The 26,162-nt window shown below is 41.7% G+C and overlaps 6 protein-coding genes and 2 non-coding genes across 8 annotated transcripts; 6 read left to right on the top strand and 2 right to left on the bottom strand.

Annotated features, from left to right (window-relative positions):
- Positions 1 to 279: 279 nt before the first annotated feature.
- Positions 280 to 20,228, bottom strand: LOC108051777 (slit homolog 3 protein). The gene is made up of 6 exons (XM_017133998.2): positions 19,596 to 20,228; positions 5,771 to 6,173; positions 3,568 to 4,755; positions 2,987 to 3,133; positions 1,895 to 1,980; positions 280 to 1,833 (listed from the first exon to the last, which is right to left on the bottom strand). Exons 1-6 carry the CDS (start codon positions 19,610 to 19,612, stop codon positions 1,248 to 1,250), a joined length of 2,427 nt encoding a protein of 808 aa, XP_016989487.1. The 5' UTR covers positions 19,613 to 20,228; the 3' UTR covers positions 280 to 1,247.
- On the top strand, positions 4,938 to 5,009 carry Trnaw-cca. The gene has a single exon. It is a non-coding gene; the product is annotated as a tRNA-Trp (tRNA).
- Trnaw-cca lies at positions 5,477 to 5,548 on the top strand. The gene has a single exon. It is a non-coding gene; the product is annotated as a tRNA-Trp (tRNA).
- Positions 6,195 to 7,919, top strand: LOC108038412 (lysozyme). The gene is made up of 4 exons (XM_017115194.2): positions 6,195 to 7,028; positions 7,474 to 7,562; positions 7,638 to 7,701; positions 7,767 to 7,919. The coding sequence occupies exons 1-4, from the start codon at positions 6,875 to 6,877 to the stop codon at positions 7,898 to 7,900; spliced, it is 441 nt and encodes a 146-aa protein (XP_016970683.2). The 5' UTR covers positions 6,195 to 6,874; the 3' UTR covers positions 7,901 to 7,919.
- On the top strand, positions 7,976 to 11,687 carry LOC108051739 (lysozyme). The gene is made up of 5 exons (XM_017133952.2): positions 7,976 to 7,988; positions 8,799 to 8,918; positions 10,239 to 10,397; positions 10,452 to 10,604; positions 11,425 to 11,687. Exons 1-5 carry the CDS (start codon positions 7,976 to 7,978, stop codon positions 11,613 to 11,615), a joined length of 636 nt encoding a protein of 211 aa, XP_016989441.1. The 3' UTR covers positions 11,616 to 11,687.
- Positions 20,229 to 20,693: 465 nt separating the features above from the next.
- On the bottom strand, positions 20,694 to 22,532 carry LOC108051753 (DNA methyltransferase 1-associated protein 1). Its single transcript, XM_017133966.2, has 5 exons — positions 22,287 to 22,532; positions 21,838 to 22,227; positions 21,193 to 21,782; positions 20,981 to 21,135; positions 20,694 to 20,910 (listed from the first exon to the last, which is right to left on the bottom strand). The coding sequence occupies exons 1-5, from the start codon at positions 22,385 to 22,387 to the stop codon at positions 20,845 to 20,847; spliced, it is 1,302 nt and encodes a 433-aa protein (XP_016989455.1). The 5' UTR covers positions 22,388 to 22,532; the 3' UTR covers positions 20,694 to 20,844.
- Positions 22,533 to 24,630: 2,098 nt separating this feature from the next.
- On the top strand, positions 24,631 to 25,113 carry LOC108051788 (DNA-directed RNA polymerase III subunit RPC10). The gene is made up of 2 exons (XM_017134008.2): positions 24,631 to 24,852; positions 24,928 to 25,113. The coding sequence occupies exons 1-2, from the start codon at positions 24,712 to 24,714 to the stop codon at positions 25,111 to 25,113; spliced, it is 327 nt and encodes a 108-aa protein (XP_016989497.1). The 5' UTR covers positions 24,631 to 24,711.
- LOC108051784 (yrdC domain-containing protein, mitochondrial) lies at positions 25,089 to 25,996 on the top strand. The gene has a single exon (XM_017134004.2). It carries the CDS (start codon positions 25,089 to 25,091, stop codon positions 25,857 to 25,859), a length of 771 nt encoding a protein of 256 aa, XP_016989493.1. The 3' UTR covers positions 25,860 to 25,996.
- Positions 25,997 to 26,162: the final 166 nt, after the last annotated feature.

Here is a 26,162-nt window from a genome sequence, read left to right as displayed (position 1 = left end):
AGCAGATGGCCACAACAGAAACGCGGCTGAAACAAGTGGGTGGTGCCAGGAGTGGTGGCGGAGGGGGTTTCACAGTCCAGCTCAATGCTTGTCAACTTTGATTTCTGGATAACTGGAAAGAATTCCCAGTATGTCCATAAATTAACCAATGAATGATAAGGACCCAAATGGAGTACCCTGTATGGGCATGTGCATATGTGGAGTTACTCTTCTCCTTTGGGAGCGTGGGATGTGACCGGCTATGAGCTCATTTCCATTGAAATTAACTAATTCGCTGGACGGCGCTCCACTACGCATATGTTCGTGCGACGTCATAGTTGTAAGGTTAATAGCCCACTTAGCATTATGCGGCCTTTCGGATGTAACCTGACCGAAAATAGACCCCGTAAAATCGCCCAACTGACCTTAGAAACTTTTATTCGATTGCAATTGGCTTTTATTTTTCTTTTCACTCTTATTTACTTCATGTTATGTTTCTCTTTTCTATTGTGTGCTTGGAATTGGTTAATAAATTATTAAAGCCTTTATTCTAAAGGGGCAGGACATAGACTAAGTTAACACTAGTTCTGGATGAGACCGAAAAAGTCTCCATTTAGGGAAATGGTTACAGGATAGGTCAAAAGAACGCATTACTGAAAGACCTTTTTATTTCAATCAATTTACTTAGTAGATAAACATCAGGAAATATTTGCGTATAGAAGACAAAATAATTTGTAAAACCCTAGATGGATTTACTTTGCTAAATTAGTGATGATTAAAATGAACAATTTGAAATTTGAATAATTTTTTATTTTTTAATTTATAACAGGAATGTGAATATTTGGTTCCCCTAATTATTCATTATTTTACAACAAAACTATATAGTCTTAGATTGGTCGTGGTCGATAATTTAATAAGTTCAAAAATGATGCAATTATTTTTTACTCTACTAGGTGTTTTAGGTTTAATTTACATAGGCTTTGAGAGCTTGCTAAATTTCGGAAGGTATATCTTTTTCTATTCTTTTGACCCCAGCTGTATATATTCTTTTGATATATAGGAGTTTCGGGATACGTATCGATTAGCTTATGGCACAAGTGGGTTAGTGTGGGCCAACTATTTGGATTAGTGCAGTGGACCTTAAGGCTACGTATGTATATCGCTATCAACTACTCAAGTCGGTACAGTCGGCACTGTACTATCACAAGGTTTATTGAGTGGGCAGCAGCAACATCCTGCTGCTTCTGCTACTGGTTGCTTCTGCCGCCTCACAGACTCGTCGTGGCCTGCAGCTTGAGGTAGCGCGTCCCATTCTCCGCATCCGCCAGGCGGGCTATGTGATCCGAGGCGGCGTAGCAGGTGGTGGCCGTCGGAGTGCCCGGTCTGCTGTTGTTGTTATTGTTGTGCATGCTGCTGCTGTTGCTGCCAATACTATCGCTGTTCCGGCCACCGCCTCCATTGCAATTGCTGGCGCCCGTCTGCCGGATCCGCGTGGCTCCCCAGATCAGGACCAGCACGGAGGTGACCAGCACTCCGAGGCCCAATCCCGGCAAGAAACTCTTGTTCAGCGAATCTATGACCGTGTAACTGTGCAGCAGATTCGATTGCTGCGTTTGTTGCGGCTGACTTCCGAGCACCGGATTAAAGCGGCGCTGATTCAGCTGGTAATCCTCCCCAGCTTCGTGGACCACCTCCGGTTTCAGCTCGGCGGTGTAGTAGGGACGTCGCTGGTACTGACGAGATACGGGGATGGCACCAGGACTGCTCCTTTCCAGCTGGGTGATATTGGAGCAGCCGATGTTCAGTTCCGCCGTGGGATTCTTCTCCTGGATCATGACCAGACAAAAGCGATAGCTGTAAGGAGTATGGTCAAAAATAGTTATTTGATCAGTTATACGAATGGTGGTAACCTCACCTCTCGCCTATTTCCAAGGAAGAACTATCTGGCACGATAACACTGACTGTGTTTTGACCATTGACCACTTTGCTCTCGCAATGGATCTGTAAGGAATAATAATTGAGGAGTCATTTAAAGGTACACACTTTTTATACCCTTGCAGAGGGTATTATAATTTTGGTCAAAAGTGTGCAACGCAGTGAAGGAGACATCTCCGACCCTATAAAGTATATATATTCTTGATCAGGATCACCTCCTGAGTTGATATAGCCATGTCCGTCTGTCCGTCTGTCCGTCTGTCCGTCTGTCCGTCTGTCCGTCTGTCCGTCTGTCCGTCTGTCCGTCTGTCTGTCCGTCTGTCTGTTTCTACGCGAACTAGTCTCTCAGTTTTAAAGATATCGAATTGAAACTTTGCACACACCCTTCTTTCCTTTGCACGCAGTATATAAGTCGGAACGGCCGGGATCGGCCGACTATATCCTATAGCTGCCATACAACTGAACGATCGGAAATGCCATAACTTTGGTGTTTGTAAAGTTAGGAAGTTGGGATTTTCTATGGGTTTTGTATTTGGCTAATCAATCCGACATGCCGAATTTCATAAGGATCGGCCGACTATATCCTATAGCTTCCATATAACTGATTGATCGGAAATGCCATAACTTTGGTGTTTGTAAAGTTAGAATGTTGGGATTTTCTATGGGTTTTATATTTGGCTAATCAATCCGACATGCCGAATTTCATAAGGATCGGCCGACTATATCCTATAGCTGCCATATAACTGATTGATCGGAAATGCCATAACTTTGGTGTTTGTAAAGTTAGGAAGTCGGCATTTTCTATGGGTGTTATATTTGGCCAGCCAACCTACCAAATTTCATAAGGATCGGCCGATTATATCCTATAGCTGCCATATAACTGAACGATTGGAAATGTCATAACTTTGGTGTTTTTAAAGTTAGGAAGTTGGGATTTTTTATGAGTATTAAGAATGCATCATATGAATAATTTTGGAGAATATAATTTACAGAGTATTCTGCAAGGGTATATCAACTTCGGCTCCGCCCGAAGTTAGCTTTCCTTTCTTGTTTTATTATTAACTCTTATTACCGGAGAATTGTCTATAAGAATCTCATTTATGTGCTCCTCCTTGTAGACAAAGATTGCGTCGCACATATAATCCTTCTTGCTAAGATTTAAGAGCCAGGTCAGGATCAGGCCATAGTCCGCCGAAAAGTGCAGCTCATGTAAAATAATCTGTGGGATGAAAGTTTTGTTTTTAGTCTGTATGTCTGTAATTACCCATTGTATGTTTTATAATGTCTGTAGGGCGTTGTTTCTTTTTAAAACAATGAAGAATATTAACCTAATGCTGCTTTATCATTACGAAAATCGCATAATAAATACCAAGGCAATGTACATATCTCGATTAGTGAACAGAAAATAGATTTTGGTATCGCAAAAGTCGGGAAATTAGCTTTGAAATTTGTTTAAACTTGTATGAGTCTTTAGATAAGGCTTGTCCAAAGTGCAAAAACACTTTTTATACGAATAAAATAATGCTGAACTTGTGATAAGAAAACTTTTTGGTGAGTGTTAGTTACCAATATTAAAAGATTTAATAATTAGAATGAAAAGATATAAAAGCTATCCTATTTTAGATGTCCAGCATTAATATAAATATAGCTCACCTCCTCAGAGAGATCCTTGATGGGCGACGTTTGATTCGGTTTAGCCAGTGTCTCCAGGTGCTGCATGATGTTGGCATTATCCTTCTCCACGTTGTCCATATCGCAGCTGAGTGTCTCCACAGGAACCTGGAGAAGGGGAGCTCCCTCCAGCCTTGGCGGCGTCACACAGGAGGCACTCAGGCTGGAATGGAGCTGGGACTCCTGCAGCCACTCGGCGAAGGGCCGGATGCTGCAGTCGCACGACAGAGGATTGTCCTGCATCTGCAGACTCTCCAGCTCCCGAGCTCCGTCCATGGCATTTCGGGCCACAATGGAGATGTCGTTGCCCGCCAGCCGTAACTCCCTTAGAGATGGTAGCGGTGCTATCAAGTCCGAGGTCAGTGCTCGCAGGAAGTTGTGGGTGAGATCCAGTACGGTCAAACGGGACAGATGCTGCAGTGAGGAACTGGAGATGGCCACGATGCCGTTGTAGCTCAGATCCAGGCTGTCCAGGGCTCCTAAACCGAAGAAGGCGTGATCCTGCAGGACATCGATCTGGTTGTGGCGCAGTGAGAGACTCACCAGCCGCGAGAAGTTGGCCAAGGCCTTGTTCTGGATGCTCTTAATCAGATTTCGATTGAGATTCAAGCTTTCAAGGTTTCTCAACCCCGGGAGCGTTTGCTCACTCAGCGGTCCATTCAAGTTGTTGGCCTGCAGATCCAGCTGCCGCAAACTGAGGCACTGGCTCAGCGACCGCAAGCTCTGGGCATAGTCACCCAACCTATTGCCGCCAAGCTTCAGCACCTCCAGCTTTCGGAGATTGCCAAACGTGCGCTGGGAAATGCTCGAGATCTGGTTGTTGCTCAGCTCCAGGTAAACCAGACTGGTCAAACCCACAAAGTCGGCGGTGCCCAGGGCCTTGATCTTGTTATTGGCCAGGTCCAGACGCTCCAAGGCGCCCAATGTAGACAAGGCGTTCCACGGCACGCTCATCAGGGCGTTTCCGGGCAGGCCGAGTGCCTGCAGAGGCCCACGGATTCCCAGGAAAGCGGACTTGTGCACCCGCTTAATCTCGCCTGATGAGATCACTAATCCATGCAGGGAGACTCCATCGAAGATCTTGGCGTCGCTCAGGAAGGTCACGTTGCGCAAGGAACAGTCCAGCAATGAGATTGAGTACGGAGAGGTGCGTAACCTGTCCGCCAAAATCTGAAGAAAATAAAATTAAATTAATAACATTTGAATTTATGTTATGATAAGTTTTTAGGAATGTTTTGACCATTTTTCCTCTAACTAAACCTCATAAATTACAATATCTAATCAATATTAAATTTGATTTAAGCTTAAAGTTTACTTATTAAATAACTCAAATAAGAAATCCTTTAAAAAAAGACTCCGTGGCGCAACGGTAGCGCGTCTGACTCCAGATCAGAAGGTTGCGTGTTCAAATCACGTCGGGGTCAAAGGTTGTTATTTTAATTCATTTTTGATGGTTGGTAATGTCATTTTTATATTTATTTTGTTTCGATATAATTTAACTCTCTTAATGACAATCACTCTAGTAAGTGGAATATTGGGAATGAAAATTCATATTCTAATTATTTATTTTCTTAATCAGTTTGCATAATACTTAATCTGGTAAAAAGGTTCACAGACGGTTAAAGCCAGGCTGTTAATGCTGATTAAGAAATGTTGCTTTGTAGTTAGATGCCTTCTTTGTATAATAATGATTTCCGTAGTCTTTGGATAACATTAGTCCTAGCCAAAAGATTTTTATTGTATTTATTTATGAGATAGAACGGGTAAGTGATAAACGCACAAAACTAAATGCACCTATCTTATCACTACTTTTAGAAATATAGATTTATATTTGATTTATTCTTGAAGTTTACTAACTAAAAAGCTTAGATAGGCAATGCAATCTCAAAATGACTCCGTGGCGCAACGGTAGCGCGTCTGACTCCAGATCAGAAGGTTGCGTGTTCAAATCACGTCGGGGTCAAAGCTTGGAAAAACTTGAATACCAAATGAAATATATTTTTCATTAACAATTATTTTGGCTGATTTGCAATGTAAGAAGCAAACAAATGGGCATTTGTCAGAATTGGATTCTTGAAATTTGTTATCCTCTACTCTTGACGGCATATATTGTACAGATGTTAAATGATTTAATTTAGACTTTTGGAATTTTTAATTTTCTAAAAGAAGAATTAGTTGGCCTTACCAGCATCCCGTGCAGATCAATGTTGCACCGTAGTGTGTGGGGCAGGTCGCACCCGCACTCGAGTTCCGCGTTTCGCGTGCCCGTGATGTTGGGGCACTTCCACTCCATGAGTCCATCGTCCACGGGCAGCGGCAGCGAGGACACCTGCTCCGCCTTGCGCTTCCTGGGAGAGCTCTTGTTGACGTACTTTCCGGATGAGGACTTGGACTTTCCTCTGCCGGAGACGAGGGCGGGAACTGCGGCAGCGGACACCACATAGGCGGTGGGCGTGGTTGGCGGTGGCGACGGCAATGGGGAAAGTGATGGTGTGGTGGTGCTGGTCGTCGTGGTGCTGTCCTCTAGCAGATCCTTGAGGTCATTGGCCGCTGCCAGGGCGGACAGCAGCGAGAGCATGAGAAGTGGGCTGCAAATGGAAAAATTTTCATGGAAATTAGTCGGGCAAGCATTGAAAAGCGAAAACACTTGGACGCTGGGCGGGATGCACTCCTCGCACATCATCAGATCGTGCGTTTTTAGGTCAAGCCGCAGTTGTCACTGACACTCTGACACACAAACACCCACGCAGTGCATCTGTATCCAGTGGATGCGTTTCGGGCTAAAGATTCCCATTGTTATCTCTGCAAGACAATTTGCCAATTTAGAGCTTAACGCAATCAAAGCGATTTATTGAATGCACTGCGAGATAATCTGGGGGCTTGTATTTTAGCCTAGGTATATTTGAAAATTATGGTTATCCTTTTTTAGGTAATTAAGTAGCCAGATTCCTCTGGGACGTCCAAAAATAATTCTTAAATAGTGTCTTAAAATATATTGTTTGTTTTTTAAGAGTTACCCACACTGCCGAGTAACCCGCACATTTTTCCATGTCACCAGATCACTCCCGAGTGCCGCCTCCCACTTTCAGAAGAAAACAAAAACTGCGTGCGAGGCTTTAAAAACCCAGATTTCGGGCGCTACACATCCAGTGCCGTAGAAATAATTCCGCAGCAAAGTGCCCAGTACCAGTACTCGCAGTTGCCGCGGAGGGAAGCGCTCTAGAATCTGTCCAGCCCAAAGGATTAGCAGTGGTCCCAGCACATCACCCACATTCCTCTGTCACCCAACATGGCCAGTCACTTGCCCAAAGGAGGTGCCCTCGTCCTGGTGCTCAATCTTCTCCTGCTTTCGCAATGGGAGACCGAGTCCAAGCTGCTGACCCGTTGCCAGTTGGCCAAGGAGCTGTTGCGCCACGACTTTCCCCGCAGTTACCTGTCCAATTGTGAGTATAGTGAAACATCCAAAACATTTATGAAGGAATTACAAAACATTTTAGAGAAACGGTTTTACGGAATAAAAGAATATTTCAAAGCTACAAGTGTGCAAAAATACAGTATACCAAACAACAAATTTATTTGTAGTAAAGTGTATGCATTTTGTAATTAAAAACAAGTATGTTTTGATAAAATGTTAATCTAGCATTTTAGTTTGAGACTGCATTTTTGGTAAATGTTTTTGAACATTCTGTAAAAGTTATTAAAGCGTAAAACTTAAAAGTTTTACTAGATTCAAAATACTTAAATACCCAATTCTCTGAATTGCATTTTGTCATTAGCAAATACTTTTTTATATTGTTTCTAATGACAAAAAGATACAAATTTGGAATAAAACAAAAACATAAAATGAGCTCTAAAACCTAAGTTAAATATCTGACCCCTTCTATGCAGGGGTTTGTCTGGTGGAAGCGGAGAGCGGTCGCAGTACATCCAAATCTATGCAACTGCCCAACCAAAGCGTCAGCTATGGGCTCTTTCAGGTGGGTTAGCCCAAGATACTTATATACTATTTTTTTGACCGCTAAACGCTAATCCGCTAATCCGCAAATCCACAGATCAACAGCAAAAACTGGTGTCGCAAAGGGCGTCGCGGTGGCATCTGCAACATCAAATGCGAAGGTGAGTCCACATTCCCCGAACGCCCACGAAAAAGCCAGGTAGATAGAAAAACCTTTCCATTGCAGAGTTCCTGAATGATGAGATCTCGGATGACTCACGCTGCGCCATGCAGATCTTCAACCGCCACGGATTCCAGGCCTGGCCCGGATGGATGAGCAAATGTCGTGGGCGCACGCTGCCCGACGTCTCGCGCTGCTAGGACTGCTCTTCGACTCGCTCTTAGCCTTAACTAACTCTATGCATAGTTACTAAATCACATAAAGCTTAAGTCATTATGTCTGAAGAAAGTGTATTTATTTTCTGGGCTGCAAGATTAAATCATTTCCAGGTATTTCCCGCTATCAGCTTCAAGCGAGATGCTATCGCAAAGCCGGTGTTTTTCCTGGTCTTAATCATTCACCTTTGACCATCCGAAAATATCGTACAGAATATACGTTTTTAAAGTGACTCAGAAATTTTATTGAACAAATTTCCATGAAAACATAAAATTGGAGTTTTACTATGGTAAGACTTTTTATTGACAAATTGTTAGGACAACGTTTTTTAGATTAATTGTATATCTTAATTTTTATATTTTACTCAAATTCTTATAAATAACGTTCGCTTGCTTTAATAATCTCTAAACAAATATAAAATTAGATTTGATATTAAGCACACGAAAAGAAAAAAAATTTGTATTGTTGCTAACTAAAACATATTCACTATCTTTAGAGATTTCTGCGACACTCTGCTTTCTCTGAAATTCCTTTAAAGTAAATAAAGACCAGTAATTGGATCATTGAACTCAAGCTGGTTTGATTGATAACTAAAAATACTTCGTTTCACAACTATTACGAAAGTTTTGAGAATTACAAGCCCCAGAACAGAGCCACCCGAAATCGGGGAATCTCCTCCCTCCCTGAATCACCCTAAATCATCTGATTTGTCAGAGAGTTCAGGTGGTAAGTCAACCGTGGCAGCGGGTCTTATCAGCTTTATCAGCCCGCCGAGCAAATTCGTATGCCGTCTGCTCTGCGATCGGCGTTTTGGGAGAGAGTTACCTCGACCGAGTCGAAAATAGAGGCGCAATTGTATCTGAGAAATACTTGGGCGTTCAGTACTTAAACTCGGGTCAGCTGCGTCGCACCGGCGGGCTAGCTTCTCATCGGATCCGATCGGGTGTGCAAATCATATGTATTTGAAAGCACGCCATCGCAAAACGAAACCCACGGAACGCGGTAAGAAGATACAGATACTCGCGCACGGCGGTTCGTAGGCACAGATACTCGTACTCGTACTCCCCTCGACAAACTCGTTTCCTGTTGCCGAGATCGCTGTTGTTCTGCGTTAATTAGGTAAACAAAGTAAACAAACAATTTGCTCAAGTAAAAGTGTTCTGCCAGAGGAAGTAACTCAATCTCATTATTACATTCGCTTGCATGCAAATTTCGTAAAAAAAGTGAAACGTGTACATGCGTATACTTAATGAACTATTAAGAATAAGCCTCAAAACGAATTTGTTTTTTTTGGTTGGTTACTTACGATTCGCCAACCTTGAAAAGTTTAATTGTTGGTAGATAGATCGCATAAAAACTATATACAAAAACAAGTTTAAACAAATATGGCTAGCAAATATATAAATTCAACTGTTTTAAAGCCCTGAATTACACGTAATCAACTTAGCGTTTAACTCAACTTGAATACAATATTTTAATGACATATCCATTGTTCAAGCTTAAATCTGTGAAAGCCTCACCTTTATTATTTAAACTACTAAAAGTGAAACAACATAACTAAAACAGATTTTGCGAAAAAATGTGTTGATTTGTAGAATGGCTCTTAATAAAATGGTTAACAATTTAACTACTGAGTAAATAACCCCCTTGCGAGTGTTTTTGCATATAAATAATAAATTATAACCATACTAGTAATACAATTAAACCGTGAGAAGGAGATGCAAGCAACAATAATAACTGGAAAGCTTATCGAAACAAATTTTAATACAGAATATACATGGTTGGACTTTCGAGTACTTAGATAAGTATAATCTCTATATATCCATCTTACGCAGACAGGCTCATGCCATGATAGATATCTTTTTAGAAGCGATAACTGATATATACGGTGATAAACATATACAAAGATGCAAAAACAAGACTTATCCAAGGCCACGAAAACGTGTGGGTGTACATAAAGGCATAAATAATGGTAATTCGTTAGTGAGTTCATCATTAGCCAGAATTGAGGGGTTCTTGTTTGGTGTTAAAAAAGAAGAAATGTCATGGGAAACTGTGAAAAGCCAAAAAACTGTGAAACTGTCCAGAGGTATTTTAACACTTTCAAAGTTCGTTTAAGAAATAACCAAACAAAATAATATAGATTCTATTAATCAAGCGTATATCAGGTGTTATAGCTTGTATATAAGGAAAAACAGGGAATTATGCGCACAGCAGAACTGTCTGAACTGTTTGGGTTAATGGTTAAGTAAGTCCATAGACAATGCAAAACCACCTTTGCCCAATGCACTTTAATCCACGGAATGGGTCTTTTTCATTCAGGTCTGCTGAAAATGAAAACTCTTTGTCTGTGGCTGGCACCAGTGCTGATCCTGTTGCTGTTGGGATCAAAGGAAGTGGAATCCAAGAAATATCAGCGATGCGAACTCACCCGAGTACTGGTGGAGAACTACAACTTCGACAAGACTTTCATCTCCAACTGTAAGTTATTTGCAAATCAAGGCAAACATTTTTTAACTAATGGAATTGCGGTAGGGATCTGTCTGGTGGAGCACGAGAGTTACCTGGACACCAGGAAAATAACTAGAAAGGAAAACGAAAGCAAGAACTACGGTCTCTTCCAGATCAACAGCAGGGATTACTGCACGGAGGGACGAAAAGGCGGGCAGTGCAATATGAAATGCGAAGGTGAGATGAAAGTACTTCTATATTCCAAAATAGCAATTATAAATACTATAAATATAAAACTATCATTATATAGCATTCTAATATTCAAACAAATTAATATTTAAATGTGTAGGTTAGTCTTAAAACATTATTGCAATTATAAACACTGCATTATTTGGAGAACCAAGTACTCGAAGTAGTCCCATTTATAACAAATAAAATTTATTGTCTGTCTAAGCGTGAGAGAAACAGATAAAACAACGCTCATGTATAAAACAGTAACCAAAAAATTAAAAACTACCGAGGCTTTGTTGTCACCTAAAATAATAATAATAGTCACCCTAAATTAAGCCATACTTTTATTTCAATTTATGTTTTATTCCTTTAATCTAAATGTTGATAAGAATCAATAACTTTAAATTTGATATTTTTTCATGTAGTGCGATGAAATTATTAATAAGTTTTTTTTTTTGACTTTTTACAATAAATTATAATAATAGATGGTAGAAAAGCAAATAATTTACTTGTATTTATTCGTTAATATTATATAATATTAATATTATATATATGATTTTTGAAGACGTACGTTACCGGATTAAATAAATGAAAACTGGTTATTTGAATGATCATTAAATTAAATCAAATATTTCAACTTTATTACCTACAAAAAATAATTGGTTATTTTTAATTTTATAATGTTGATTAAAATATTCAATAATCAGACAATCAATTATTTTTATAAGTGCAAGGGTACATGAATTTGTGTTTTCTGAAGCTACATTAATTTTTCGTTAAGCCATAAACTTTTTTAACATTTTCTCCATTCCTCATTTTTTGACAGACTTCTCCAATGACGACATTGGCGATGATATTGCCTGTGCCAAAATGATCCAGGAACGCGAGGGCTTCAAGTACTGGAAGGGCTGGGACCGCTTCTGCCGCAATCCCCAGAACCTGCCCAATCTCCGCGTGGTCTGCAACCTGCGCAGCTTGTCGCCACTGCGGTCAACTCGCGGTTTCCTCCCCGGCTGATCACCTATTCCTATGTACTACTTGAACACCTAGCTTAAAAGATGCATATACACATGTGAATGCTTTGCATAATTGCTTGTTCGGATCTGAATTTGTGGGATGCCCACACAGAGAGTGCAAATCGGAGACTGAGGGCTTCCAAGTGGGCGGCCTGGCACTTTGTTTGGGCGTTGGGATCTTGATGCCACTTTCCAATGACATCTCGACATCTGCGACTGGGGGTAATTGATATAGCAAACACAGCTGAGCTGCAGTGCAACACGCTGCAACCCGAGACCCATTCAGAGCCAATCAAATCAGCGAGTGGCGTGCTAAGGTTCTTGTTAGTGCCCGGCGAACAATATCATTTTGCATTTCCGCCCAACAAAAGGCGGCGTTTCCGTTTCTGGGCAACAATTGTGAGCGGACGCACCGCAGGGCATCAGGGAAGCGTGCAAAGCCAAAGGCAAACAATAACAGGTGGAGGCTCAAAAATCAGAGCGTAACTGCCAACTACAATGGCCAAACGTGGCCAGAGGAAACACTGGCTGGCCGGTTCCATTAGAATGCGTTTTGCATATGTACGTGGTCAAAATAAATCTGAGTTTTGACGGTACATCCACACACACGGAAAAATTATAAGGATAATTTTAACGTCTTTTAAATGGGCAATAAATTAATAAATTAATTTAATTTAATTTGGCTCAATGATTAGTTAACAAAATTTAATTGTTGCTTGTCGTTTTCGTGACAAAGAAAACTAGCAAACGTTTAAGGTGCAAAAACTGAGTCGAAACATTTTGAAAATTCAAATTTGGTTTTACTTTCACTTTTTAAAGTATTTTGTTTATCCTTTATAATGTCTGATCTTGAACCCAAAACGTAATATAAGCAAAGGCAATCTACAAAATAGGTTGCCAATGATTGTACTGGTGTTTTGTCATTAGCATTTCCAAATGTATCAGTATATCAGACCTTGTTTCGGTTTTCCAAAATCATTTTAATTTAATCATTCATGTTATAAATATTTTTTTCTGTGCAGCAACATAAAGACAAGTGTTGTGTTGACCATTGCGTACACACCGGCAACATCCTCAACAATAAAAATATTTTAAAATGCAGCTCAGCTCAACTCCACCTCTGTCACGCTAACTGGTCAACGATTCGAAACGTTTGAGTGCCTTTAATTTCCGCTGTCCCCCGTCCGATTCTTTGGTTTCGGGCCCCGTCCCCAGTGTGGCTAATTATGCATAAAATGCCACGCCCCACACTTCCAACCTCCCAGAACTGGATCCCATTGCTGACCTGTCGCCGCTGACTCAGCAGGATCAGGATCGTTGGGCACTGCACTCAATCAAAACACATCCATCCGCCAACTAGCTGCCTCTTCGGCGTCTGTTTGGCCTCAGACTTAGCACGGACTCGCTAATCAAGCCACCACAACCAGTTGGGCTCTTCTGAAGCCAAAAGAAAACCAAAAGCAGTCGTCGCCATCACCTTTTTGTGTGCGCGCAGACTGGAGACGCCAGTTCGGGTTGATTATTCATCTGGGCCCAGAGCTGCGAGCTCCCACACATCGGAATCGAAAAAGTCGATCTGGAGGCGAATTTTTAATGCTCTTTCTTTTATTTAAAAATCGTATTGTTGTACTGAAATGTCACCTAAAAGTATTTCTTGGCAATTTTAACTTTTAAATGTTGGAATTTATTGAAGTCAGTGGGGCACAAAGTATTAATTATTAATTGGATTATCTTGTTCCGAGTCCCATCAGTCCTTGATATTTAATTGGTTGTTTAATGTTACTCCTTACAAACTTTTACTTTGCCATTTTTAAAATATGTACTTTCAATAACTATTCTAACTTGTTAAAATAAATAGTTATATGAGAAAGAACTCTTAGCTTGTGGCAGCAGCTTAAATCATTCGTATATGTGTTAATTATTTAGTTTTGTTTTTATCGATTTAGATATATATGTTTATAAGAAATTATGTATATGTCTTTTGGGGGATCCTAAGCCTAGAGTATTTCCAAACCCTATCCTAGGTAAGAAATCCACTTCTGAGGTCTCGAAATTTACCCTGGTTTCTGTGTAGGCGCTCTGTTCATAGCGCCATCGTCATCGGCACAGCCATTATCATCATCAGAGCGGAGACCGAGAGCCAAACACCAGGAACAGCAGAAATGCGGCAAGAGCCAGTCCCAAACGGGCTAAAATTAAGGCACGTCAACGGAAATAAACCCTCTGGTATACATATGCGATGGTATGGTTTATGGGTGTAAGCACGGCCAAATGGTTGGAAATGGATTGCGTTGGTAACGGCATTGCAACGTTTTCTTCGGAACGGAACGAGTGTGCCGCCTGATGATGATGATGCTGCATGAAGATCAAGAGATACACGATATGATAATGACGCCGCAAAATGGGTGTGAGTGTGTATCTTGCAGCTGACTCTGCTCTGAAACCTTGCCACAAAACTTTGAAACTGATTGGAAATTTCAATCATTTCTTAACAACAAATCGTTAAAAAACGATTCTTATTTATTTTGCACATAATTTAAGGCTTAACTGGCACACAAGCCAACATAATGTGTTATTATTTAGTTTCTTGTCTTTATTCCTCTCACCTTTGCTTAACATTTTTGAGCTCCCAAAAAGGCCAAAACATGCGATAAGCCACCGAACAATTAAAAACGCGTTTTTTGTTAGCTTGCCTTCTTTGGCAATAATTGAAAAACTCGAAAAAAAGATAGCAAGTAATGGTGGATGGGGAAATAACGAATGGTAGTTGCTCTTAAAGTGAGGTAATTTAGTACAGCTCTATTAAAATTAATTTTATTAATTTGTATTATCATTTATATCTGATATCCAATTGAATAATTCGGTTTTAAAAACCAAAAAAAAAGATTGAATTAAAAATAATGTAGATACTAAATATAGCACCTGGCTTTTTTCTGTGCAGCAATGGAGGAGTGCAATTTCGACGTCAGCTGCAGTTGGGTTGCCTAATTATTTATTCGTAAGAAATTGTATATATTTTTTAGGCACTTTAACCGCAAACGAACTACAAAAAAAACAGCAGCAACTACGCCAGCGAGCAAATTAGGCAACATGTAGCTAATCATAATGACAGCAACATGTTGCATAGGCCAAAGGCGAAATTAGTAATTTGCTATTTTATTTTATTTTATTTTGGTTTGGTTTGGTTCGGCCATTGAATATCAACCTGCTGGGGCATTGTTCGAGTGTTGAAAGCGCATCGAAATGGGGAACATGTGTGTGTGGCAAATGAAATTTATGCCTAGCATGAATATAGTAAAAGTTGCTGCAAAAGCCAGCCAAAGGTCGAAATGTCACGCAAAGTGGCAACCACAGACGTGCGGCATACAAACGAAAAAAAACTATATAAAAAGTGGAAACCGAAACAGCTGCTTTCGAAACTGAAGTAGCCACACCAACATCAACCATTGTTGTCTGCCTGGGTATTTAGCATGCCGAAAAGGAGAAAAATGAGTAGAAAAGGGGGACAGGAAACAGAAAACACAAATTGTGTGGAGAAGCCGGCCAAAGGGATTTAATTGTGATGCCTATCCTGGTCCCCTTCCCCTTTTGATCTTTGGGAATTCGAATGCGTGAATGACTGGACTCATTTAATCGTCTCTCTGCTAAGACGGAAACGGATGCTGGCCTTCGGACAAGGATCGTAAATATTATATTTCCATCCACAAATATGATTTAAGGTACATAGTAGGTATACAACGATTTTTTACCAAGCTTTTCAATTTTGGTCGGTATGAGACCCATTTTAAACGGTGACAAAAACTGTCGGCTTTTAATCTTATGCTGTCAATTATTAAATAGGATTTATTTATCTGTAATTGAATGCTTACCTCAGTTTTCAAAAAAAAAATGCTAATTGTTAGTTGCTTTAAAATTTGTTTTATTTAAAGCTTAAATTTGTGAAATATTTTTAGTATATGAAGTTCATATTATGAACCAATTTTCTGGATGTTATTGAAACTAACCAAATAAATATTAAATAGGCATCTATGACTAAGTTCCGTAAATGTTGTATGCTATTAAAATATTTATCCAAAAACATTTAAGATTAAGCTAACAAAGAATGAAACTAAAATGCCTTAAAATGTAGTTTTTCTTTCGGCAACATCTGTCTCAATGTGGGTTCCCTGCTATTTTCAAATAGCTGGTAATATTGTCAAAGCGAACTGCAAATCACAGGTCTGACAAACTTGTTTCGGCTGTAAACGACAAAAAACAGAGGGGCAACAGCAACAAATCCGAGAAATAAAATTAGTGAGTATTATTTTTAAGAGTGGGCCGACGACAAGTCAGCGGAAACGTGTGGGTGGCTGGCTGTCGTCTCTGCTTCGCAACGCTTTGGTTTTCGTTTAGGTTGTTTATTATACCCTTGCAGAGGGTATTATAATTTTGGTCAAAAGTGTGCAACGCAGTGAAGGAGACATCTCCGACCCTATAAAGTATATATATTCTTGATCAGGATCACCTCCTGAGTTGATATAGCCATGTCCGTCTGTCCGTCTGTCCGTCTGTCCGTCTGTCCGTCTGTCCGTCTGTCCGTCTGTCCGTCTGTCTGTCCGTCTGTCTGTTTCTACGCGAACTAGTCTCTCAGTTTTGAAGATATCGAATTGAAACTTTGCACCCACCCTTCTTTCCTTTGCACGCAGTATATAAGTCGGAACGGCCGGGATCGGCCGACTATATCCTATAGCTGCCATATAACTGATTGATCGGAAATGCCATAACTCTGCTGTTTGTTAAGTTAGGAAGTTGGGACTCTCTATGGGTATTATATTTGGCCAATCAATCCGACGTACCAAATTTCATAAGGATCGGCCGACTATATCTTATAGCTGCTATATAACTGATTGATCGGAAATGCCATAACTTTGGTGTTTGTTAAGTTAGGAAGTTGGGATTTTCTATGGGTTATATATTTGGCCAATTAATCCGACCTACCAAATTTCATAAGGATCGGACGACTATATTTTATAGCTGCCATATAACTGATTGATCGGAAATGCCATAACTTTGGTGTTTTTAAAGTTAGGAAGTTGGGATTTTTTATGAGTATTAAGAATGCATCATATGAATTATTTTGGAGAACATAATTTGCAGAATATTCTGCAAGGGTATTTCAACTTCGGCTCCGCCCGAAGTTAGCTTTCCTTTCTTGTTTTTTGCTGTTTTCGCCTTTGTTGTGCTGGGCAAATTACTTTTCAATTGAACACACACGTGGGCAGCTGCTCGGCCAAGTACCGACACTCGAACAATTAACCAAATCGCAAGAAAAGTAACCAATAAGTGACAGCAATCGCTGCAAGTCGAACCCCGTCTCTGGTGGTTTCTTTTGTTGGATCGGATGAGGCCAATATAAGCCAACAATAAAACAAAATAAAGTAAGTAGTATGCGGACGAGGGAAGAACAGTTGGCTGATCCGATCCGATTCGGAGCGATTTCCCTGGGGCAAGGTAAACAAACCATTCGACGGAATGGCTTAAGCCGGGTTTTGTTCGCTTGCATTTTTATTTTATTTACCAAATCTTGCACTTTATGGGCCTCAGCGTCTGGCTGAACATGAACATGAATGAACTTGGACCAGGCTGTGTTTATTTTAAATTAAATTGGATTTTTCGTTGCCTTCGATCCCAAAACGATTTTAAGTCCAAGTGTGCCTTTTTTTGTATGCCATTTGCATATGAATATGGCCGACGGCAGCCGCTGCGAACAACTAAAAGCAATTTGAGCTCGGAATTTATGAACATTATTTGGGTTCAGGTCCAGTCGCTCCTGCAGCTCTTTTCACTTGCCTTTGGGTCGTTTATTTAATGCTTATAAAAGTATTTATATATTCTTAACGTGGAACATAACGACCGGCAAACTATATAATAAATAATAACATCAAAAGTAATGTACTGGCGAAATGAGACTTCACCCGAAGACAGGAAGAAATAATTAGGCTCAAAATTTTTTTTCTTTCAAGTAAAGCACTAAATTGACATATTACAAAAGTAAGAATTGGATAATAAATCAGCTTAGACCAATTAAATGTATTGGGTCTATTTATGTAACTGCAATAAATTTTTTTCAGATTTAATATGTTTTTTTATTAAGGAATCTTAAAATATTGTGATAAAATAAAATTAGCAATATTGCATCTTCGTTATTAGGCTTTCTATAAAAAATAAAACTGGTTTAATGGAGCAATAAATTTTATTTCTTTTAATAGTAATTTCCTTTTTTAATACCGACAGCCCCACCCAGAGCAGTCTGCCACCCAAAAACGTGGGCTTCCTTAATATCCCTCCACATCCTCCCCGAACACCTCCACATCAGTGCAAACAATAAACCTTAAAACCAAGTTCACTGCCCACGCAAAACTCAGAAAGCCAGTTGAGACACGAGGAGGCCGCCAACGCATGTGCATAATGCTAAATCGACTGTTAATTGCGACATTTTGAAAGCCGAGACAAGTCGGTCCAAAACACACAGCCACAGAAAGTCAATAAAATGGAAATCTCAGATTTGAAAAATCGATTAAATTTTGGGGGAAAATATTAAACATGAAGAAAGCCAAGTGGTGCGGCACGGAAATGGGCTTGAAAATAAACTAAATTAAACATATTATGCGACATCAGTTGGCAGATAGATACCACAAGAGATCTTGGTCTAGCCCACACCAAGAGCTAGCTGCCCACACACGAATGCAAATGCCAGACAGACCAAAGTTGTATGGCAAGAAATTGCTCGGATGCTGCGGAGGAGTATGCTAAGTGAATGGCTGTATAAGTTATGCATGCACTGCAAGAAACCAGAGAAACCTTAGGATCCTAAGATCCGTTCCCTTAGACCTGGTCAGTTGCTCAGCCAGCGGAGCATCATCTTTTTCTCTTTGATGGGGGTGGGGGGGCGATGGAGGAACCCAAAAACATAAGCTCACTGGATCGTCAGATGACAGCGACACACTTTGAGCACACAAAGTAAGTGGGCAGCAGGCAGCTGTTGTTGCGCTCCCATTGCCAAATTTGGCAACTGGTTGTGGAGCAACAGCCAGCGGCAAGTAAGTAGCACAAATGTCTCTTATTTTATCTCTTTTCCTTGGCCGTATATATATATATTTGTTGTTGTCCCGCATCAAGCAGACGCCCACGGTTGACGAACAACAAAAGACTTAGGCAACGAACCTGCCGTCACAAGCCAAGAAGAACAGAAACATTCGAGTGGGGGAATGGGAATCCAAGCCAGGCGGCTAATGAGCCGCATGTAAAGCAGTAAAAAATTATATAAACATTAATTATGAGCAATCTTTTTCTCCGCTTTCATTGTTATTGTGGGCGTTCGAAAATGAAATGTAAATAAAAAGTCTTTTTCTCTTTTCTTATTTCATTGTCGCCGTAAGTTGAGTCCGAAGATTCAAACCTGCCCGCTGTGAAAATGATGAGTTATATGAAATTAGAAGAGGTCGGAGAAGCAACAACAAAGCGCTAATTGCGCGTAAACTGAGCGGGATAGGCAGTGGAGCCTCCGTGTGTGGGTTTCTTTGATTGTCTCTGCTCCAGAGGCCCTCGTCTAGCCCTCGAAAAGCGTGGGCTTTTCGTCGGTGAATTGGGAAAACATTAGCCCGTGAAATTATACGAAATTCGAGAGGCACGCACAACGGAAGTGCCATGCGTTGGGCGGCCTTAAATGACTTCGAGATGATTGAAATCATTATGACTCCGAATTTTAATACGAGTTCATTATGAGCCCGGGGCAGTGGCAACGATTAGTTTGCCTTCGATTCCGCCGCTATTATTAGATTAAAAGGTGCTAATTTCTGCTACACCCGCGGAGAGAGTGTAGAAAATGGCGAATAACAAAACCATTCTGATTTCTATCGCATTAAACGCGGTGGGCGTCTTCTCTTCGAAGCGACACAAATATTCACATATTTGCCATCAAATTAACCCAAAGACAACTCACCTGAGCTTTGGCCACATTTCGATGGCTGGGCGAGGTCCTCTTTATCAGCGTGCGAAACTTAAACAGAGCGGTGCCAGCGCTCATAGAACAATCAACCGCATTAACCTGGCCGGGCCCGACGTTTGGTTTCCGTCTACCTGACGATGACGACCGGGTCTTGCCTTCTGCACCAGAACGTTTGTATTTAAAATGCGATAAAGATCTTTACGGTGCACTGACGACAATGCGATTGCTGGGCCGACAGTTGACACCGCTGGAGTTCGGGCTCAAACTGGACCTGCGGCTCACACAAACACTCGCGCACTCACACGAAATTAAATTTCATTCATGAAAAACCAGCGACTGCAAGTATATGTAGGTAACAGCAATCAACAGAAAGAACCGGAAACGGATGCACTGTTTGCTGTGTGCCCCCCGCCAGGATTCCCAGAGTTTCGGAGGGATGATGACGAGGCCAGGTAGCGCTGTGCGTCCAATTCCACCGACCGACGACGACCACTCGAGTATTTGGTTAAATTTGCATTTTCACAGAGACGTACTTGCGAGTTGCATGCGGCAGTGAGGCGGGAAACACAGAAACACAGAAATTGTATGCGCAATCAACAGGCACGAACTGGACCCCACGACGTCTGAAACTCGACTGAGCGGCCTACGCTCAGGCAAGGCAGGTCGAGCCGCCAACAGAATGATTTCATATGCGTTTTCCTCTCCGATTCTCGTTTTTCAGCCTGCCTTCGTTTCGATTCGTCTGGGTGTTGTGTGTTTGTTTGTTTGCCTTCGCAGTCGTCAGTTCATTCACAAATACTGGTCCGATGAATGGGCTGCCGCCTTCGCCTCTGCATCTATATCAGAATTGTGTGGGCAGGCATCAAATTGAACATGGCTCGATTCTCTTTTTCGGCTCGCCAAAGATCGCATACCGGCCGCTTCTGCTGCTGTTGCTCCTGGCCTAACCCAAATACTAGCCACTAAGCGAGCATGGATAGCTGGAAAATAAATCAACCACTGGGAAAAAGTTCTCACACTCGACATGGCATCTGCTTGGCCAACGTTGGCCGTGGGCTATTTGATTTTCACATTGAGTGTGCCGCAAAACAATTTTCTTGTTTATCCATTTATTTCCCCATGCGGACTGGGAGTAGCGCAAATGCACAAATATGGACAGTGAAAAACGGGTTACAATGATTAGCACGCCGCACACACTTCGGCGTTTGGAGAATCTGAGTGGAAACGGGCCGCGTTAACTTAATTAATTTGTGCTATTGTCCAGGGCTTCGGTCTTGATGGGCACCAGTGAGGGCGGGATGTTGAGAGTCTGCATTGATTGGAGGAAGACCAATTAACCACCTTTATTGTAAAACGATTTTTTTGGTCTGGCGACTTACCTTGCCGGGACAGGCAGCCTCGTACTGGTGTTTAAGGCTCTCCATCTCGTAAACGCAGGTGGACAGGGCAGTGCGCAGCTCGCATAGCAAAACCATATCGGAACGCAGCTCGTTAAAGGAGATGCATATGTCCTCCGTGGGCGGCGGAGCGGGATCTACAAAGAACAAGACAATTAGCGACAGCATTCGAATATCTTAACGCTACGACTCACCAACTTTGAACTCCTGGATGGCTTGCTCGAGGGCCTTCACCTTGCGCTGGCCAATGTTGGCCGGCAGTTTCATTTTCTGCGAACGCAGCGAAACTCCGGAACCGCGCAGGTCGGCGAACTTGATACCGCTGCTGCCAATCTCTATAGCGTTCACCACAGAATCCACTTTAGAGGGTCGCGGCTGGTGGTGTACCTTCTTCTTGTGCAGTTTCTTTTCGTACTTTCTAGTGCTGGGTGTGTTGGAGGCGTTGTCATTCTGCTGATCAGCCTGCGATATGAGCTTTTGCAGGTCCTGTGTCTTGCGCTCGCGCTCCTTTTTACGGGCCTCGATCTTCTTCATCTCGTTGATCAGCATTTGCTCCTCCTCCACCTGCTGAGTGGTGCGTTTGAACAGCTTCTCGAGCTGCTCCTTGCGCCGTCGCTCGTGCTCAGCATCATAAGTGAATACTTTCTTTTCACCGGTCTGATTCTTGGCCTTGGCGAGCAGAGCCACCACCTCGTAGTAGCGCTCCTTAAGCTCCTCCACGGTCTTAGCGCCATGCTGCTGGCGATTCCAGCGATCCGCCATCACAATGAAACGTAGGTCAAAACTGCAATCCATAGAACATATTAATTTTGACCATAAATTAAGAATGCGAAGCTTACCGCCTGGCCAGATCAAACAGGTGATCTGTCTGCACTTTGCTCCAATTGTTAATGTTGTTCCTGAGGTGGGCATTGTACTCCGTCATGGTGTAGGAGGGGACCTCCAGCTGTTTGTTGAACTTGGCGAACGGATAGTCCGTGGAATCGTCGGTAACCCGTTTCCAGTGATGAAAAACGGCGGCATCGTTGCGCGCCGGATTTGAGAATGGAGCCCACTCCCACTTGCGCACCTTCTTCATCCCCAGACGCGCCTTTGTCTGCTTATAGCCGGCTCCAATGCCCAAGGCGGTATCGGTGGGCAGGAGCGGCGGAGCATCCTTTTTGTCTGTATAGAGCAAAGCGAACACCTCCCGATGCATTCCCTCCGGTCGTCGAGATGCTGTCTTAGTCCTGACAAATTAAGCGTTGGTTAATTAATTAAAAATGACCATGTGAATGCATTTGTTTACCGCTCGAAGTTTCGCTTCTTGGTGGCCAGAAAAGAATCCCTCGTCACTTCGGGCGTGTTGGCACGCTCCATGTCCAAAATATCGCGTACATCGGCCGACATGATTACTTATTTGTAATTATTAACAACGTTTAACTTAAAAGTCTTCCAAAAATTGTTTATTTTGATGATTTATTGCAATAATTTTTAAGCAATGTGACCATAAATATGATACATGAAATAGCTACCTAAAAATACTAAACTACAGCCAAAAGCTATAATACATTTAGTATATTCCAGGGCTGCGGTGTTTTCAAAAGATGTGCGTCAAATGGAAATAAATATAAGTATTTTCGTGTTCCCGCAGAGATCCATCCACCATCCGGTTTTGCCGTTCCGAAAATTCCGAGTTAGTTCCCCATCCGAATTTGACGGACTTTTTTATTCGATAGTTAGGCGATGTTTTTTCGGTGCAACTCTGATTTCTTCTTCTAGACAGTGAATATTGAAACATTCACTACGAAAATTTAAAAAAATAACAGCGGGTAACTTTTGGAAAAGGGAGGCGCAAAATCAAAAAATGCTGTTTATACTTGTAATAATTAATTAATTACTGCTCCATCCGTGTGGCAGCATTAGGTGTTGCTAGACTCTTTCCTAGGCGCATACCGTACTCACAACACGGAGCAGAACACCTTGGAGAACGAGAGTATGACCCAGACTTATATTTGTGGTTTACAATTACTAATAAAACATATTTATTGCAGGTAATAGGGAATACTTTTTGAAGGTCTTAGATGTGGACCCCGCTGACCTGGAACCCTCTGCAGCGGAAGTCAACTCTCAGGAAGCTCTACGTCCCCTGCAACGCGTGCAAAGGTGGACCACAAGGCCGAGCTTGTGGAGATATCGCTCGAGAAAAGCTGGAGGAGCAGCGAGCGCAGACCGAGATCATGTCATTGAATTGAGTTTGGCTGTCTGCCATCCTTAACATTAAAAAAAAAATAAAAACAAAATAAAATACGAAATTATAATGAAACAAAAAACAAACATTTATATTTAATGAACTTTATTTGTTACCATTTAGACAATATTCGGCAAAAGCGGTTCATATTTTAGCTGCAGGCTGGCAAAAATCTGCAGACATACAAGTACATTATTAGTTCGATTTGGGTGTTCGCGTAGACCACTTGCAGTCTGTTACCAATTATTATTTATAACACTGTTTCGAACGGATGGACTCTATGGGAAGAGGGCATATAATGTAAAGCATTATGTATTATGTATGTAATTTCGCGCAGTGCAAGCTTTCAGTAATGCCGTCTTTCCACAGAAATCCATCCACCATCCGTTGAACGGATGTTCCATAAGGTTTTTCCGTTCCGAAAATTCCCAGTTAGTTCCCCATCCGAATCTGACGCACTTTTTTATGCGATAGTTAGGCGATGTTTTTTCGGTGCAACTCTGAGTTCTTCTTCTTGACAAGGAAAATTGAAACATTCTTTACGACATCTTGACTTTTACTCACTTTACTTTTTACTTACTTTTGAAAATGAAAGGCGTAGAAGCAAAAGGTACAAACAATAAATGCTTTTTATATTTGTAATAATTCAGTGTTTTTAATTAAAAAGAATACTTTGGGGAGGTCTTGGATGGGGACTCCGATGGCATGGACTCCGATGGCATGGACCCCGATGACATCTGCAGTGGAATTCAAGCCTCAGTCAGCACTGCGCCACCTGCAAAGCGCGCAAAGGGTAACCACAAGGACATGCTTTTGGAGATAGCTAAAAAAAGTCTGAAGGAGCAGCAAAAGCAGACCGAAATCATGTCGAGGATGGCAGACAGCCAAGCTAAATTCCAATCCGAATTGTTGGATCTTTTGAGAATACGTTTGTAGATAGGTTAATTTAAAAATAAAATGAAATTTTAAATGAAAAAAAAAGAAACATATTTATATTTAATAACTTTTATTTGTTACCGTTTAATCAATATTGGGCTTATTTTCTCTGCAGGCTGGCTAAAATCTGCAGACATATTAGTCTTTAGATTTTGCTGTTGTACAGCTGCCAAAATGGTTGGTAAATAATTCATTTTAGTGTCGCAGAATAGACTTAAACAATGGTGGTTTATTTTTTGTTTAGCCACAGCTGAATAAGAGGGTGAGAGCTAGAATATGAAGACTTGGAAAAGTTTTGAGATCCTACATAGTTAGCTGATCAAGAATATACATACATATACATATAGGGTCGGAAAAGTCTCTCACTCGCTTGAATACAATTATATTAAACTCTGCAAAGGTACATATAAGCACACAAGAATATCATGAATTTCGATATTTTTGTGTTGTGATTTAAATAAAATGCATTTTTAACTTTGAATACGGCCACACTGTCAAGGAACGTTCAACGTGCTCAAAATAAAACATACGCGGATTCTCCGAAATTATGTTGTTTTTCTGCCCGTCGTGCGGAAATATACTGATTATTGAGGAGGACACAAATTGCCACCGCTTCACGTGCAACACCTGCCCGTACATATCGAAGATTAGGCGTAAAATCTCCGCAAAGACCTTCCCCCGCCTTAAGGTAAGATCGGTATCCAGTTGGATGATTAAATTTGGGTGTAATTCGTGATAATATCGCCACGTTCTGTAATTCCAGGAGGTGGATCACGTTTTGGGCGGCAAGGCAGCGTGGGAGAACGTGGACTCGACGGACGCAGAGTGCCCAACGTGCAGCCACAAGCGGGCATACTTTATGCAAATCCAGACTCGGTCGGCCGACGAGCCCATGACCACGTTCTACAAGTGCTGCAACCACGAATGCAACCACACCTGGCGGGACTAATGCGCCGCCTGCAGACGCAGCTGCTACGAATTGTCTATGGTCACCACAAAACGACCAGAATGCAGCACCGAGTGAGTGAGCTAAGCACTCCAATTTGTCCAGTCGGAGATGAGGCGGCTCTTCAACTGGCCCGCCAGTGCCTGCTAAGTGGTCAGGTTATTGCCCTGCCCACCGACACAGTATATGGCCTGGCCTGCGATGCCAATAACGAGTCAGCCATCCAACGGCTCTACGATATTAAGGGCCGTAATGAGCACAAACCCGTGGCAATCTGCGTACACAACATCGCTGCTCTGCGTCGCTTTGGTCAGGCTGCCCATCTCAGCGACGAGCTGCTAACTCGTTTGCTCCCGGGCCCCCTGACCATCGTGATCGAGCGGACACCACAGTTGAGCAACCGGTTCCTTAATCCCAGCACCTCCAAGATCGGCATTCGCATTCCGGACTTCAAGTTCATGCGCGACCTGTGTGCCGTTTGGCATGAGCAGCCTTTGGCCCTTACCAGCGCTAATCGTTCCAGTGAGCCAAGCAGCCTGGAAGTCTCGGAGTTCCGGGCCCTGTGGCCGCAATTGGGCGGTGTCTTTGATGCAGGCCAAATTGGACTCACAGAAGAGCGGCGTCTGGCTTCAACGGTCATTGATCTGGCCACTCCAGGCTATTACGAGATCGTCCGCGCAGGTGTGGCACTGAAGCAGACCATCAGCATGATGGAGTTGTTCGGCATTCAGTCGCGGAAAATTCTATAGTATAAGAGAAACTATTCAAAAAAATTATAATTGTCATGCTTATATTTTCTAGATTCTTTTCTTTTAGATTAATTTTTTGAATTACTACAAGACTCCAAATTAAACAGTGATTTTAATAAATATGTTATTTAAAATAGTTTAACCATTTAAATATATTAAAGGTATTTATACATATTACTGGAATGAAAATACCGAAATATCTAAAGCAAAATATTTTGAATGAAGCTCTATTAGCTTTATTTCTGTAAAACGATCACTAAATATTCTTAAAAGTAATATGACTACTTACCGAAGGTAGATTCC

This window comes from Drosophila rhopaloa, unplaced genomic scaffold, assembly GCF_018152115.1.
Source record: "Drosophila rhopaloa isolate 14029-0021.01 unplaced genomic scaffold, ASM1815211v1 contig_115, whole genome shotgun sequence".
Classification (NCBI taxonomy): Eukaryota; Metazoa; Arthropoda; class Insecta; order Diptera; family Drosophilidae; genus Drosophila; species Drosophila rhopaloa.
Note: the sequence above shows the minus strand (reverse complement) of the source record. Positions and strands in the feature narration are given on the sequence as shown.